Raw genomic sequence first — 13,653 nt, forward strand, 5'->3', positions numbered from 1 at the left:
TTCCGGCTACTCTATGCTGTGTTATACATCTTTTCTTTTAATTTTATTCTATCCCTAACTTCTCTTGTCAGCCACGGTTACCTCCTACTCCCCTTAGAATCTTTCTTCCTTTTTGGAATGAAATGATACTGCGTCTTCCGGATTATGCCCAGAAATTCTTGCCATTGCTGTTCCACCGTCATGACCCATAGTCAAAATCGAACCCGGGTCTCTGGCGCTGTGAGGCAGCAACTCTACCGCTGCGCCACTGCACGATATGTTTAAAGTGTAAAGAGCTTTTGATTATAATGAAAAGCCTGATTCAAACACATTTATTTTCTTGAAAGCCAGGACGATTATTTCCTTGCAGCAGTTCTTGCTGCAGCATCCTCAAATTATTATTTATACATTTAATTAAATCACACTATAAAAAACTCTTGTGCTGACTTATTTTGGCTTAATCTATTTATACGCCTAGTTTGCATGCTTCTTTATTTGCCTACAAAAAGCATCTGAGGAGTAAAAACAATCCTCATTTGAAACAAGAAAGTGTTGCTGACAATAATGAATGTGAATGTTTGGTCATTTTGCCTGGAGCAATGCAAGTCAATGCTCACATAATCATTATTTATATAAATAAAAACACCATTACTTATTGCCTTAAGTCAATGTTTAATTCGCTGAGCAGAGAGAAAAAGAAAATCGCAAGGATTCAATGCTGACATTTCAAAGAATGCAGGAATAACAAAGATAATGTCACCTCTCCAAAACGCAGCAGGTTTGACAGAATTAACTCTTTCCCACATTTCATCCTTAAATGATGACACGAGATGACGAATGAAACAAAGATCAATAATAAGGGTCACTTTACAAATGGAACCCACAGTGAGACATGTAGGAATACGGCCCGCTCCCCTGACATCAGTCTGAAGAAGGGTCTCGACCCGAAACTTCACCCATTTGTTCTCTCCAGAGATGCTGCTGTCCTGCTGAGATACTCCAGCATTTTGTGTCTGCTCACAGTGAGATGTTTTGTAGCCATTTGCTGATAATCACTGATCTTCGAGGGTTCACACAGCCTGTTCACCTACATTGTCCTTTACATAAAGGGTCACTCCCTCTCTCCCTGCGTGCAGCTGAATCTGAAAATAGCGTGCCAATTCTCTGACCAAAGTGACCCGACGCCGGAGTTCCAGCTTTCCGGCAAGAGGGCCTGAAAACATCGGACTGGCTGCGGAGGCCACAATAGGCCCGACTATGGGTGAACAGGGGATGGGACTGGACCATGCTGCCTTCCCCTACAGTGGGAACCATTGTGGGGGGATGTTTTTATGTTGTTAAATTCTTTAATGTTGTGTCTTATCTTTATTTGTGTGTTGCATTGGCAAGTCAAATTTCACTACACCAATTGGTGTATGTGAAAATAAATGTCCTTTGTATCCTTGTATCCTTACCAATTATCAATTCAGATGCACTCATTTGTTAGGAAATAAAGTCAGGAGAATCAACTATTGGTTGGCACGATGGCGCAGCGGTAGAGTTGCTGCCTTACAGCATTTGCAGTGCTGGAAGCCCGGGTTCGATCCCAACTACGGGTGCTGTCTGTACGGAGTTTGTACGTTCTCTCCGTGACTGCATGCATTTTCTCCGAGATCCGTTTCCCTCCACACTCGTGTAGGTTTGTAGGTTAATTGGCTTGGTATAAATGTAAAATTGTCCCTAGTGTGTTTAGTTTAGAGATACAGAGCGGAAACAGGCCCTTCAGCCCACAGCGTCTGTACTGACCAACGATCACCCCGTACAGTAACACTATCCTACACACTAGGGACAATTTACAATCTTTACTGAAGCCAATTAACCTACCAACCTATTTGTCTTTGGAGTGAGGAAGGAAACCGGAGCACCCTGGGTAACCAAGACGGTCACAGGGAGAACGTTCAAACTCCGGACAGACAGCATCCATAGTCAGGATCGAACCCGGGTCTCTGGAGCTGTAAGGCAGCAACTCTACCTCTGCTCCATTGTGTCAACTGGAGTGGAATTGGTCATCACTGGGCGGTGGCAACTCTGGAGGATAGTGTGTCAGGTGGGCGGGTTGCTTGACCCTGGATGCTGATGAGCTTGTGTTGTGGGTGCTTACACAGGCCCAAGGAAATAATCCTATTGCACCCCTAGTCTGCGCTCTACACAGGATGAGTCTCAACGACGAGATGAAGCATCAGTTCCTACAATACTCCGCCTCTGACGTGCCCATAAAATCTATGAGGCTTGAATTGTTGCAACTCTGGTCAAGTGCAACAGCCCAAGTTGGGAAAGGCAGAGGGAATCTAAAGAGGACTTCAAAGTAATGCAGCGATTCTTAAAGATTCTTACACCAATTTCATTCTTTTTTTAAACGTTATTTTTGAGATTACATGGAATTCGATCTTTAGCTGTTTCACACATGCCAAAAAAATTCACCTGTTCATCTACATAGATTTCCTTTCCATTAAACGGGGGATATTCTTTCATACACCTCATACTTAAAACGGATCCCGTTCTCTTCTTGAATGTCTGCAGGAACGTCAGGGAACCTGGTGAAAGGCACAAGGCATCTTAACTTGATTTGGTGAAGTTATTAACATTTTATAACATTTTAAATGCATCACACAAACCAACGTCGCTCCCATTGACTCCATTTATACCTCACGCTGCCTCGGCAAGGCCAGCGGCATAATCAAGGACGAGTCGCACCCTGGCCACTCCCTCTTCCTCCCCCATCGCTGAACGGCCAAAAGGTACAGAAGCGTGACAGATCCAGATTCAGGGACAGTTTCTTCCCAGCTGTTATCAGGTAACTGAACCATCCTAGCAACAAGTATAGAGCAGTCCTGAACTACAATCTATCTCATTGGAGACCCTCATGGACCTGTCCCACTTAGGCGACTTTTTAGGAGACTGCAGGAGACTCTGCGGTGGCAACATGGTCGCCACTTGTTCGCGGGTGGTTGCCGAGGAGTCACCTTCATGGTCGTGAGGAGTTCCCGTATTCTGGGTACTAGTCGCGGCCTCATTACGGTTGCCGCAAATTTTTCAACATGGATGAAGCCGCCATGGATAGTAGCGAGAATTCTTGTGCCGTAGGTGGGTCGCCAGGAGGTCCTAGCGGGCTGCCAGGAGGTTGAAGATTCTCGTAGGTTGTATTTCATTGGCTCATTGGGAAAAAAACGTAAGCAGTAGGTTTCAGAACCATGGATAATGCCCCTGTCCCACTTAGGAAACCTGAACGGAAACCTCTGGAGACTTTGCGCCCCACCCAAGGTTTCCGTGTGGTTCCCGGAGGTTGCAGGTGGTTGCCGGAGGTTGCAGGTAGTGGAAGCAGGTGGGGAGACTGACAAAAACCTCCGGGAACCGCACGGAAACCTTGGGTGGGGCGCAAAGTCTCCAGAGGTTTCCTAAGTGGGACAGGGGCATTACCAACCCATATTGTTAATGTCCACCGAGCTTCACAGCCGTGTATCTCTGGCTTCGTAAAAGTTGTCTCCACTCCTTCTCTCTCCTCTCCCCCTTTGTTAAAGGACTTACCGTCCCACTTATTACAGCGGCAGCCTTCCCGTTCATCGCGGTATATGTCTGTATCACCTTGGCTTTGGACCGTGTGAATTTCATTCAAGACAGCGCTCCCCCCCGCTTGCCCTGTCCCCTGCCTGCATATCGGGCTGGTTACGGAATAACAGGTGTCCACCTCACCTTCAATGTTGCCATATTAACACAACCCATTCACAATATTAAATTTTAATAGATACTAGACCAAGTGCAGACCCGTTGGGTCTGTTCCCCCAACGTGCGGTTGTGGGGGGGGGGGAGGCGGCATGCAGCGTCACACACACTAACTATCCCCCCCCCCCCGCACTTCACGCTAATTTCCCCCCTTGATATTATATTATATTATAATTTGCCCCTTTTACCCCATAACCACCCTATCTACTGACGCATGGAGGGAGGGGGGGAGGAGGGGGAGGGGGGGGGGGAGGAAGAGGGGGGGGGGGAGGAGGAGGAGGGGGGGGAGGAGGAGGAGGGGAGGGGGGGGGGGAGAGGAGAGGGTGCCTTTTTACTTCAACCCAAACAACTATTTGCAGTCAGTGCTTTTTTCCTCAAACTAACCATATTTTCATTTTCAAACCACATTATGGACACTCACAGCTGTGGAGACATTTGTTCAGTGTTATTCAGAGCTCTGATTGAGGCACACCACTTGCAGAGACTGATTGAGGCACACCACTTGCAGAGACTGATTGAGGCACACCACTTCCTGGTTTTATAGTCCCTCCCCCTCCCTCCAGCAGGGGCAGCAGAGAGAATGGGGAATTTTGTCAAAACATTAATATCTCTGTCATATTTCATCGCCGGGAAAAATCCTCGGCACACATGCGGCGGAGGGGGGCTCTGAGCGAGGTGGCCAAAAATGACGGCCGTAGGTGGCGGCATTCTCTCGGAAATCGCAGCAAAGATAGCCAAAACCGGTCAAGAGCAGACTTTTAGTAATATAGATATATTTTAATTAATGTCAAACAATTAGTGCTCTCGACAACCAATTGCAGTAAAGTATTAAAAGGGAAGAAAGTAAAAGTCTTCAATGGCATACTCATTATTTACCCTCAGTTCACTGGCAAAACCTCAGTTTATGTCATGTGATAGTAGTAGAATTAGGCCATTAGGCCCATTAAGCCTACTCCGCCATTCAATCATGGCTGATCATCTCTTCCTCCTAATCCCATTCTCCAGCCTTCTCCCCATAACCCCTGACACTTGTACTAATCAAGAATCTATCTATCGCAGCCTTTAAAAAAATCCACCCTTGGTCTCCACAGGCAAAGAATTCAACAGATTCACCACCCTCTGACTAAAGAAATTTCTCCTCATCTCCTTCCTAAAAGAACATCCTTTAATTCTGAGGCTATGACCTCCAGTCCTGGACTCTCCCACCAGTGGAAAGGCCCTCTACACATCCACTCTATCCAAGCCTTTGGAGTTCCATAAGCGCTCTCCAAAAGGAAAGAGGCCACAAAGAAGTCTCCAGATCCTACCTACCTACTGGTTGCCTGCATCGACCCACTCATGGCTTTAATGGGAATACTGTGCCACATCAATCTCTATAGAGACTCCCTGCATTACCATACAAGCCCCAGTCTCTCCCACCTCCAACACAAATTGTCTTTCCAGGAATCCATTTCACTGATCAAGTATCGTGTACAGTTTTGGTCTCCTAATCTGAGGAAAGACATTCTTGCCATAGAGGGAGTACAGAGAAGGTTCACCAGACTGATTCCTGGGATGGCAGGACTTTCATATGAAGAAAGACTGGATAGACTCGGCTTGTACTCGCTAGAGTTTAGAAGATTGAGGGGGGATCTTATAGAAACTTACAAAATTCTTTAGGGGTTGGACAGGCTAGATGCAGGAAGATTGTTCCCAATGTTGGGGAAGTCCAGAACAAGGGGTCACAGTTTAAGGATAAGGGGGAAATCTTTTAGGACCGAGATGAGAAAAAAAATTTTCACACAGAGAGTGGTGAATCTCTGGAATTCTCTGCCACAGAAAGTAGTTGAGGCCAGTTCATTGGCTATATTTAAGAGGGAGTTAGATGTGGCCCTTGTGGCTAAAGGGATCAGGGGGTATGGTGAGAAGGCAGGTACAGGATACTGAGTTGGATGATCAGCCATGATCGTATTGAATGGCGGTGCAGGCTCGAAGGGCCGAATGGCCTACTCCTTCACCTATTTTCTATGTTTCTGAGTAATTTTTTTCTTCCCACGATTTCAAAAACCGCGATCTTGAGCAACAAGTGTGTAGGAAGGAACTGCAGATGCTGGTGTACACCGAAGATAGACACAAAATGCTGGAGTAACTCAGCGGGTCGGGCAGCATCTTCGGAGAAAAATAATAGGTATCGTTTCGGGTCAGATTGAAGTAGGTTTCCGACCCGAAATGTCACCTATTATTTTTCTCCAGAGATGCTGCCTGACTCGCTGAGTTACTCCAGCACTTTGTGTCTATCCTTCAAGCAACAAATATGGTTACATGTGTCCACGGTAAGTGATCGATGCTGGCACTGAATTCTCCATTGCTACACTTTGTTAAACAGGATAGACCTTTACAGTTTGGTAGCTACCACGTGGAGAAACACTTACACTATCCTCTTATGATTTCTGCAGCAGCTTTCAATTAAACTCGGAATTAAATTCCATAAGTGCACAATCAAAAATTGGTCAAGATGAATCTAGAAGCAATTATGATCCTGGGGACAATAATAATATTTTGGAACGAGACTATCACATGTAGGAATCTTTCTCTGATTGAAATTTCATGAAGAGGTTTTCCCTTTGGACTGAGTATCGCAACTGAATTACTTACTCAGGAAGCAGTTTGAACTTGTTCAAGTTTATCTCGGGTATGAAGGTATCACTGTCAAAGTCTTGAAGAATACGAGTCACAAATAAACGATGTGAAGCCGGGCTTTCCAAGGCCTCCTGGAAAAAAGCATAGTTGGGAGTTTTCATAAGATCATAAGTGTAATGATGTGACCCGAACACACGTTAAGATACAAAACATATTTATTAAATCACTTACAGCATAGGATCTGCAGTACGTTACAGCTCCGAGCTGCTACATCTACTGGCTGGCGTAGGCGAGCTCTTGATAGTATAAAGCACGTACTAGGCGGAGCTACTACTAACAAACACTATAATTGGCTAGCATGCAATAGCCAATCTACAATGTGATAGGGGTACAATGTCATTCGGCCCATCAAGTCTACTCCGCCATTCAATCATTGGCTAATTTTAATGAGTTTTGCCCTTCTTTAATTGTAGACTTCCATGTCTTATCTGTTGAAGGTCCCAAGCATCCCATTCTTAGATGCAGAACCATAGAAACATAGAAAATAGGTGCAGGAGGAGGCCATTCGGCCCTTCGAGCCAGCACCACCAATCATTGTGATCATGGCTGATCGTCCCCTATCAATAACCCGTGCCTGCCTTCTCCCCATATCCCTTGACTCCACTAGCCCCTAGAGCTCTATCTAACTCTCTCTTAAATCCATCCAGTGATTTGGCCTCCACTGCCCTCTGTGGCAGGTAATTCCATAAATTCACAACTCTCTGGGTGAAAAAGTGGACTTGCCCAACATTGGGACCATTTTTCCTGCATCTAGCTTGTCCAGTCATTTTATAATTTTATATATTTCTATAATATACCCCCTCATCCTTCTACACTCCAGTGAATACCAGCCTAGTCTTTTTAATATTTCCTCATATGATAGTCCTGCCATCCCAGGGATCAAACTCGTATGGTAATGTCCGCAGAAGACAAATGGGAATTTGTATTCATTGGTATCTTGACCTATTACATCCACATGGTGATTACATTGCTAATTCAACAGGTTATGGGAGATTCCGAACAACTGACAAACTATGTGTAGGAAGGAACTGCAGATGCTGGTTTAAATCGAAGGTAGACACAAAATGCTGGAGTAACTCAGCGGGACAGGCAGCATCTCTAGAGAGAAGGATTGGGTGAGATTTCGGGTCGAGACCCTTCTTCAGAACCCGGGGATCAAATGTTTTTTATTTAAACACTGTGATTGTACCTGCTTCAACTACCACCTCTGGCAGCTCGTTCCATATACCACCATATCCCAAAGTCATTTGGGCTAATCGACCACAATGAATCGCAGCTAGTGCTTACGTTAGGGAAAATGTCCAGAGGGGTGTTGTGGGGAAGGAGTTGAAGGGAACCTGAGTAATTTAAAATATGAGCTTGATGACAGGTCCAGATTCGGTCGGCTGCAGTATCACTTTACAACTCCAACAGACACTAAACCCAGTTGAAAATATAAATCACCTATATAACCCATCATAAACCACATAGAAATATAGAAAATAGGTGCAGGAGGAGGCCATTCGGCCCGTCGAACCAGCACTGCCATTCATTGTGATCATGGCTGATCGTCCCCTATCAATAACCCGTGCCTGCCTTCTCCCCATATAACAATTACAGGACGGAAAACAGGCCATCTCGGCCCTTCAAGTCCGTGCCAAACACTTATTCTCCCCTAGTCCCATCTACCTGCACTCAGACCATAACCCTCCATTCCTTTCCCGTCCATATACCTATCCAATTTATTTTTAAATGATAAAATCGAATCTGCCTCCACCACTTCCACTGGAAGCTCAGTCCACACAGCCACCACTCTCTGAGTAAAAAAGTTCCCCCTCATGTTACCCCTAAACTTCTGTCCCTTAATTCTCAAGTCATGTCCTCTTGTTTGAATCTTCCCTACTCTCAATGGGAAAAGCTTGATCACATCAACCCTGTCTATCCCTCTCATCATTTTAAAGACCTCTATCAAGTCCCCCCTTAACCTTCTGCGCTCCAGAGAATAAAGACCTAACTTGTTCAACCTTTCTCTGTAACTTAGTTGCTGAAACCCAGGCAACATATCCCTTGACTCCACTAGCCCCTAGAGCTCTATCTAACTCTCACTTAAATCCATCATAAATCCATCTAAAACCATCCAATTTACCATCAAATGATGGGAGGAATCTGTGCCTGGCCAACTCTGGTCTCGCAGGTGCTCCAGCGAGACTCGCGGCGTGAGGGGCAGTCTCGCAGGGGGAGTTCAGGCACTCCCTCCACAGTGCCTTGTGCACTGGCCATCGCTTCCTCCTCACCCGAGGCAGCTTTGGTGACCAGGACTGGGCTGGTCAGGAAGAGGGGATGCTGGCTGAAGAAGTCGGGAGTATGCAAGGGGTGCAGGATAAGGAAGATGTGCTGGGTGTGGTGGACCGCTACGTGGCAGCCCCACGTGCAGGAAGGCCATTAGAGCCTAAACTAGCGGCCAGCATTAACCACCTCTCCAACAGGCCCCTGCAGGAGCAGGTGGTTAATGAGGTCTTAGAATTGTGCACAGCTCCAGAAAATTGTGAGTCTCTCAAAGTGCCGGCTGTCAACAGCCAAATCTGGGGGCACGTCGGGACAAATATTCGGAACCTGGAGCTGAAACTGCAGTGGATCCTCAGGCTCCTGACGTCAGCTCGTTTGCTCGTTCTGTGGACAATACGGAGATGACCACAAACCAACTCTCGCGCTGTTGTGCAACACGCAGTTCGAGATAAATAACCTCCGTAAAGAAATTATAAGACCTGCCCTAAATCCAAAATTCGCGGGGTTGTGCAAAACCCCAGCCACTGAGCCAGACACACTGCTCTTTGGCAAAGACCTCACGAAAAAAGTAAAGGATATGGAAGAGGCCTCTAAAAAACTTTCGGTCTCATGAGGGCAGGCCCCGGGACGAGCAAACCCAAAACAACAATACCCAAGCGGCAGCACCCCATCGCGTCCACCAGTCGACGTCTACCCTATGGGACTGGTGAAAGCTCGGGGTCCGCATATCACCACCTGAAGTCTTTTTTAGACCAAAGCCCAGAGCGGACCCAATGGAAAATGTGCCACCCCCAAACATCACCGCCACGTCAGACAACGCTCAAGACTCGCTGGTCTGGGAAGAGACAGAAGAAACACCCATAACCATGGAGGTAGGTGGGTCTGGTTCCTACCAGCATATAGAAAGTAGGGGCACAATACTAACAGGGGGGAGATTACACCTGTTTAAGGAAGCATGGGAGTCTATCACGAGTAACAAGTATATACTCAATAGCATTAGTGGATACAAAATACAATTTATACTAGAAAAATTGCCACCAGTTCAACATTCACCCCGGAGGGTCTTTTCCCTCTCAGTTAAAGAGAAACGAGAGGGACAAGCTGAACTGGTGAGACTAATCACTAAGGGTATCATGGGAAAAAACAAAACATGAACGCTTGGAATTTGTGTCAAATATATTCACTAAAACTAAAAAAAGATGGTGGGTGTCGCATCATCATTGACTTAACTTCACTAAAAATGTTTTGTTAAGTATTTACATTTCAAAATGGAAACGTTTGTTACTGCCAAACAACTGATTTCCAAAGGATACTTCATGGTAAGCATTGACCTCAAAGATGCTTACTATTCAGTACCCATTCACAAGGATCATCGCAGATACCTGAAATTTACCTGGATGGGGCAGCAATGGCAGTTTAAAGCATTACCCAATGTGTTAACATCAGCCCCAAGATTATTCACCAAGATACTAAAACCAGCCCTGGCAATATTAAGAAGACAAAAACATATGGTCATGGCATATCTTGATGATATCTTAATAGTAGGCAAGACCATGGAATTGGCATATCAGCTGTGTCAGCTACCAAACAGTTGTTCGAAACCTTGGGATTTGTCTTACATCCAGATAAATCTAAGTTGAAGCCATCCACAACCATGGACTACTTGGGCTTCATTATTAACTCAGCCCACATGTCTGTAACTTTGCCAGAAGACAAAACAACTGAATTGGCACAATCATGCAACAATTTAATGGTCAACGAGCGACCAACTATTCAACAAGTAGCAAGAGTAATTGGGGAAATGGTAGCAGCATTTCCGGCTACACAATTTGGACCTTTGTACTATCAATCAAAACTTACAAAGAGCAAAGGTACAGGCACTAAAACGACATGCAGGCCATTATGATCGTATCATGAAATTACGCACTGAAGCAATATCAGAACTACAGTGGTGGGCAGAAAACGTTTGGCATAGTTTCAGCCCTATCATCATCATTAACCCTACTTTAGTTATCCAAACAGATGCCAGTGCTCAAGGCTGGGGAGCGACTAACTCCATATCCAGCACAGGTGGTAGATGGACTAACCTAGAGTCATCATTACTACTTACACTGGGCATTAACTATCTAGAGATGTTGGGTGCCTTTTATGGTTTAAAAGCATATGCATCCAATATGCACTTGCATGTGCGGTTACAAATAGACAATACTACGGTGGTGGCCTACATTAACTATATGGGCGGCATAAAATCGATATCATGCAACAAATTGGTCAACACAATTTGGCAATGGTGTGTCGAAAGACATATTTGGCTATCAGCAACTTACCTGCCAGGTAAGCTAAATACAGTGGCAGACACCAGGTCACGCAAATTTAATGACAACACCGAATGGATGTTAAACCCCAAAGTGTTTGCAAAGATTATTAAGCAATATGGCACGCCAGATCTCGACTTATTTGCATCAAGGCTAAATCACCAGGTACCTATGTATGTCGCTTGGGAACCAGACCCTGAGGCAGCAGCGGTAGATGCGTTCGCGCTGGATTGGGGAAATTTCTTCTTCCATGCATTTCCTCCCTTCTGCCTCATCAGCCGTGTACTACGCAAAATACAAATGGACTCTGCTTCAGGTATTTTGATAGTACCCGACTGGCCTACACCGCCATGGTTCCCATTACTCCAAGACATCCCTCCGAACATCCACAAGAAAACAGTACTTGTCCAGCATCAAAAAGTGGGAGAAGTACTGCTTGAATAGAGGGACCACCTACTCAACCGCTACAGTTACCAACGTACTGGAATTATTGGCGAACCTTCACCACGATGAAGGACTCAGCTACAGTGCCATCAACACAGCTAGAAGTGCCCTGTCTGTCTATTTAAAACAAGCTCCAGGACAACAGGCCATGGGGTCCCACCCGCTGGTGGTCAAACTAATGAAGGGTATTTACAACTCTAACCCCCCTAGACCAAGGTACACCCATATATGGGATGTCAGTGTGGTCCTGACATACTTCAGGGGATGGCCACCAGCCAGATCCCTCAACCTGGAACAATCTACGCTCAAAACACTCATGTTGATGGCACTTGTATCTGCACAGAGGGTCCAGTCACTACACCTATTGCGACTGGACAACATGATCACAGCTCCAGGCCAGATCTCTTTCATTATCCAGGGATTGATCAAACAGAGCAGACCAGGAACACCTAATCCAGTCGTGGAATTCCGGGCTTACCCGCCAGAACCACGGTTATGTGCCATGACCCACCTACTGTCCTACATAGACACAACCAAAAATATTCGAGGGAGTGAAAAAGCCTTATGGGTCAGTCATAAAAAACCTTATGGTCGGGTGACGAGCCAAACTATTTCGAGATGGCTCAAGCAGGTGCTAAAAGCTGCTGGGATAAACACTAACATGTACAAATCTCATTCCACCAGGGCAGCATCCACGTCGACGGCCAAAAGAATGGACGTGCCTATAGACCACATCCTGGCTACAGCAGGATGGTCGGGGGAAAGAACGTTCAGAACTTTTTATAATAAGGCGTTGGCAAAACCTGCTTTATTTGCAGAACATTTTTTACAGACTGCAAATATTTAATTTAGGCCTAGGGGAGCAATTTAATTTCTTTGTTGTTATTGTTAAAAAATACCGTTGTGTTTTTCTACAAACAGATTCATTGGTTGATTACGATAACACACTTCCTCCCTCAAGGACTTCGGCAGTGAGTGAAGTAATAACTGTTACACGGTTTGAAATCATAGAGCTTTAAAATCTTCACGTAGTCACTCACGTGACTCCGAAGTAAAATAGTAAGATTAAACGAGAACTTACCAGTTTGAAGTTTGATCTGTATTTTATGAGGAGTTACGATGAGGGATTACGTGCCCCCCGCTCCCACCCTCAATAATATGGGTCAAACTGATAACTGATGTCTCCTTTTCTTTACTATGTTTATTTCAATAACTGTGTCTATCTGTGATTCCACACCGCTGCTTTGAAGTATGCCGCGCATGCGTGCTGAGCGGGCTCTTCACGTAATCCCTCATCGTAACTCCTCATAAAATACAGATCAAACTTCAAACTGGTAAGTTCTCGTATAATCTTACTATTTTGGATGATCAGCCATGAACATATTGGCTCGAAGGGTCGAATGGCCTACTTGTTCACTTATTTTCCATGTTTCCTCCAATTAGCATTTGGCTTCACTCTTGACAGAAGAGGAGGCCCAGAACAGAAAGGTCAGTATGGGGAGGGTGAGGGGAGTTAAAGTGTTTGGCACCAGAGAGATCACAGAGACTGAAAGCTCTCTCCATCAACTAGAAATGTATTGCAGCAACATTGTCAGGTTGCTTTTTCACTGGCTTTGAAAGGACACAGCATTTTCTTCCCATTGAACACCCACACAGAATGCCCTTGAAAGGGGATGAGGTGACATCTTTAATATTAATGTCCTTGGAGACAGTTGCTTTCTGAAGCATAATTCATTTTTTTCTGGCGTTTACAATTTTCTTAAAAGGGTGACCTTTCCTGTGGCTTTCCTCTCCTTGCTTTCTATTCAAATGGTTCACAAATTCACATTTATGCAGCTTTCAAACAAGTTGTGTTCAGTTCCCAGACACTTCCGAGTCGTCAGGTCAATTTACTTTAAAAAAAATCTTACTTAAGGAAAAAATGTTTTATACATTCCAAGTATAAAGGGCTTGTCCCACTTGCCGATTTTTTCGGCGACTGCCGGCGTCATAACAATGTCGCCAAAAGATTTTGAACATTTCAAAATCCAGCGGCGACAAAAAAAAAGCTGCGACACTTAAAACAACACTGCGCGTCATACATCATCATGCTGCGTCACGCCACAAATTTTTTCGGTGACCTGATACGTCAGTCAATTACGCCGGCAGTCGCCGAAAAAAAATCGGCATGTGGGACAGGCCCTTAAAACTTTTTTTGGGGCAAGTCATTTTT

At 45.2% G+C, this 13,653-nt stretch overlaps 1 protein-coding gene across 1 annotated transcript in view; it reads right to left on the reverse strand.

The window, feature by feature from the left end:
• Window positions 1-631: 631 nt before the first annotated feature.
• Window positions 632-13,653, reverse strand: part of dhfr (dihydrofolate reductase) — a 43,349-nt gene continuing 30,327 nt past the window's right edge. The window contains exons 5-6 of the mRNA XM_033018739.1: window positions 6,373-6,488; window positions 632-2,552 (exon numbers count right to left, since the gene is read on the reverse strand). Coding sequence (XP_032874630.1) covers window positions 2,468-2,552; window positions 6,373-6,488 — 201 coding nt within the window. The 3' untranslated portion in view covers window positions 632-2,467. The remainder of the gene's footprint in view (window positions 2,553-6,372; window positions 6,489-13,653) is intronic.

This window comes from Amblyraja radiata, chromosome 3 (assembly GCF_010909765.2).
Source record: "Amblyraja radiata isolate CabotCenter1 chromosome 3, sAmbRad1.1.pri, whole genome shotgun sequence".
Classification (NCBI taxonomy): Eukaryota; Metazoa; Chordata; class Chondrichthyes; order Rajiformes; family Rajidae; genus Amblyraja; species Amblyraja radiata.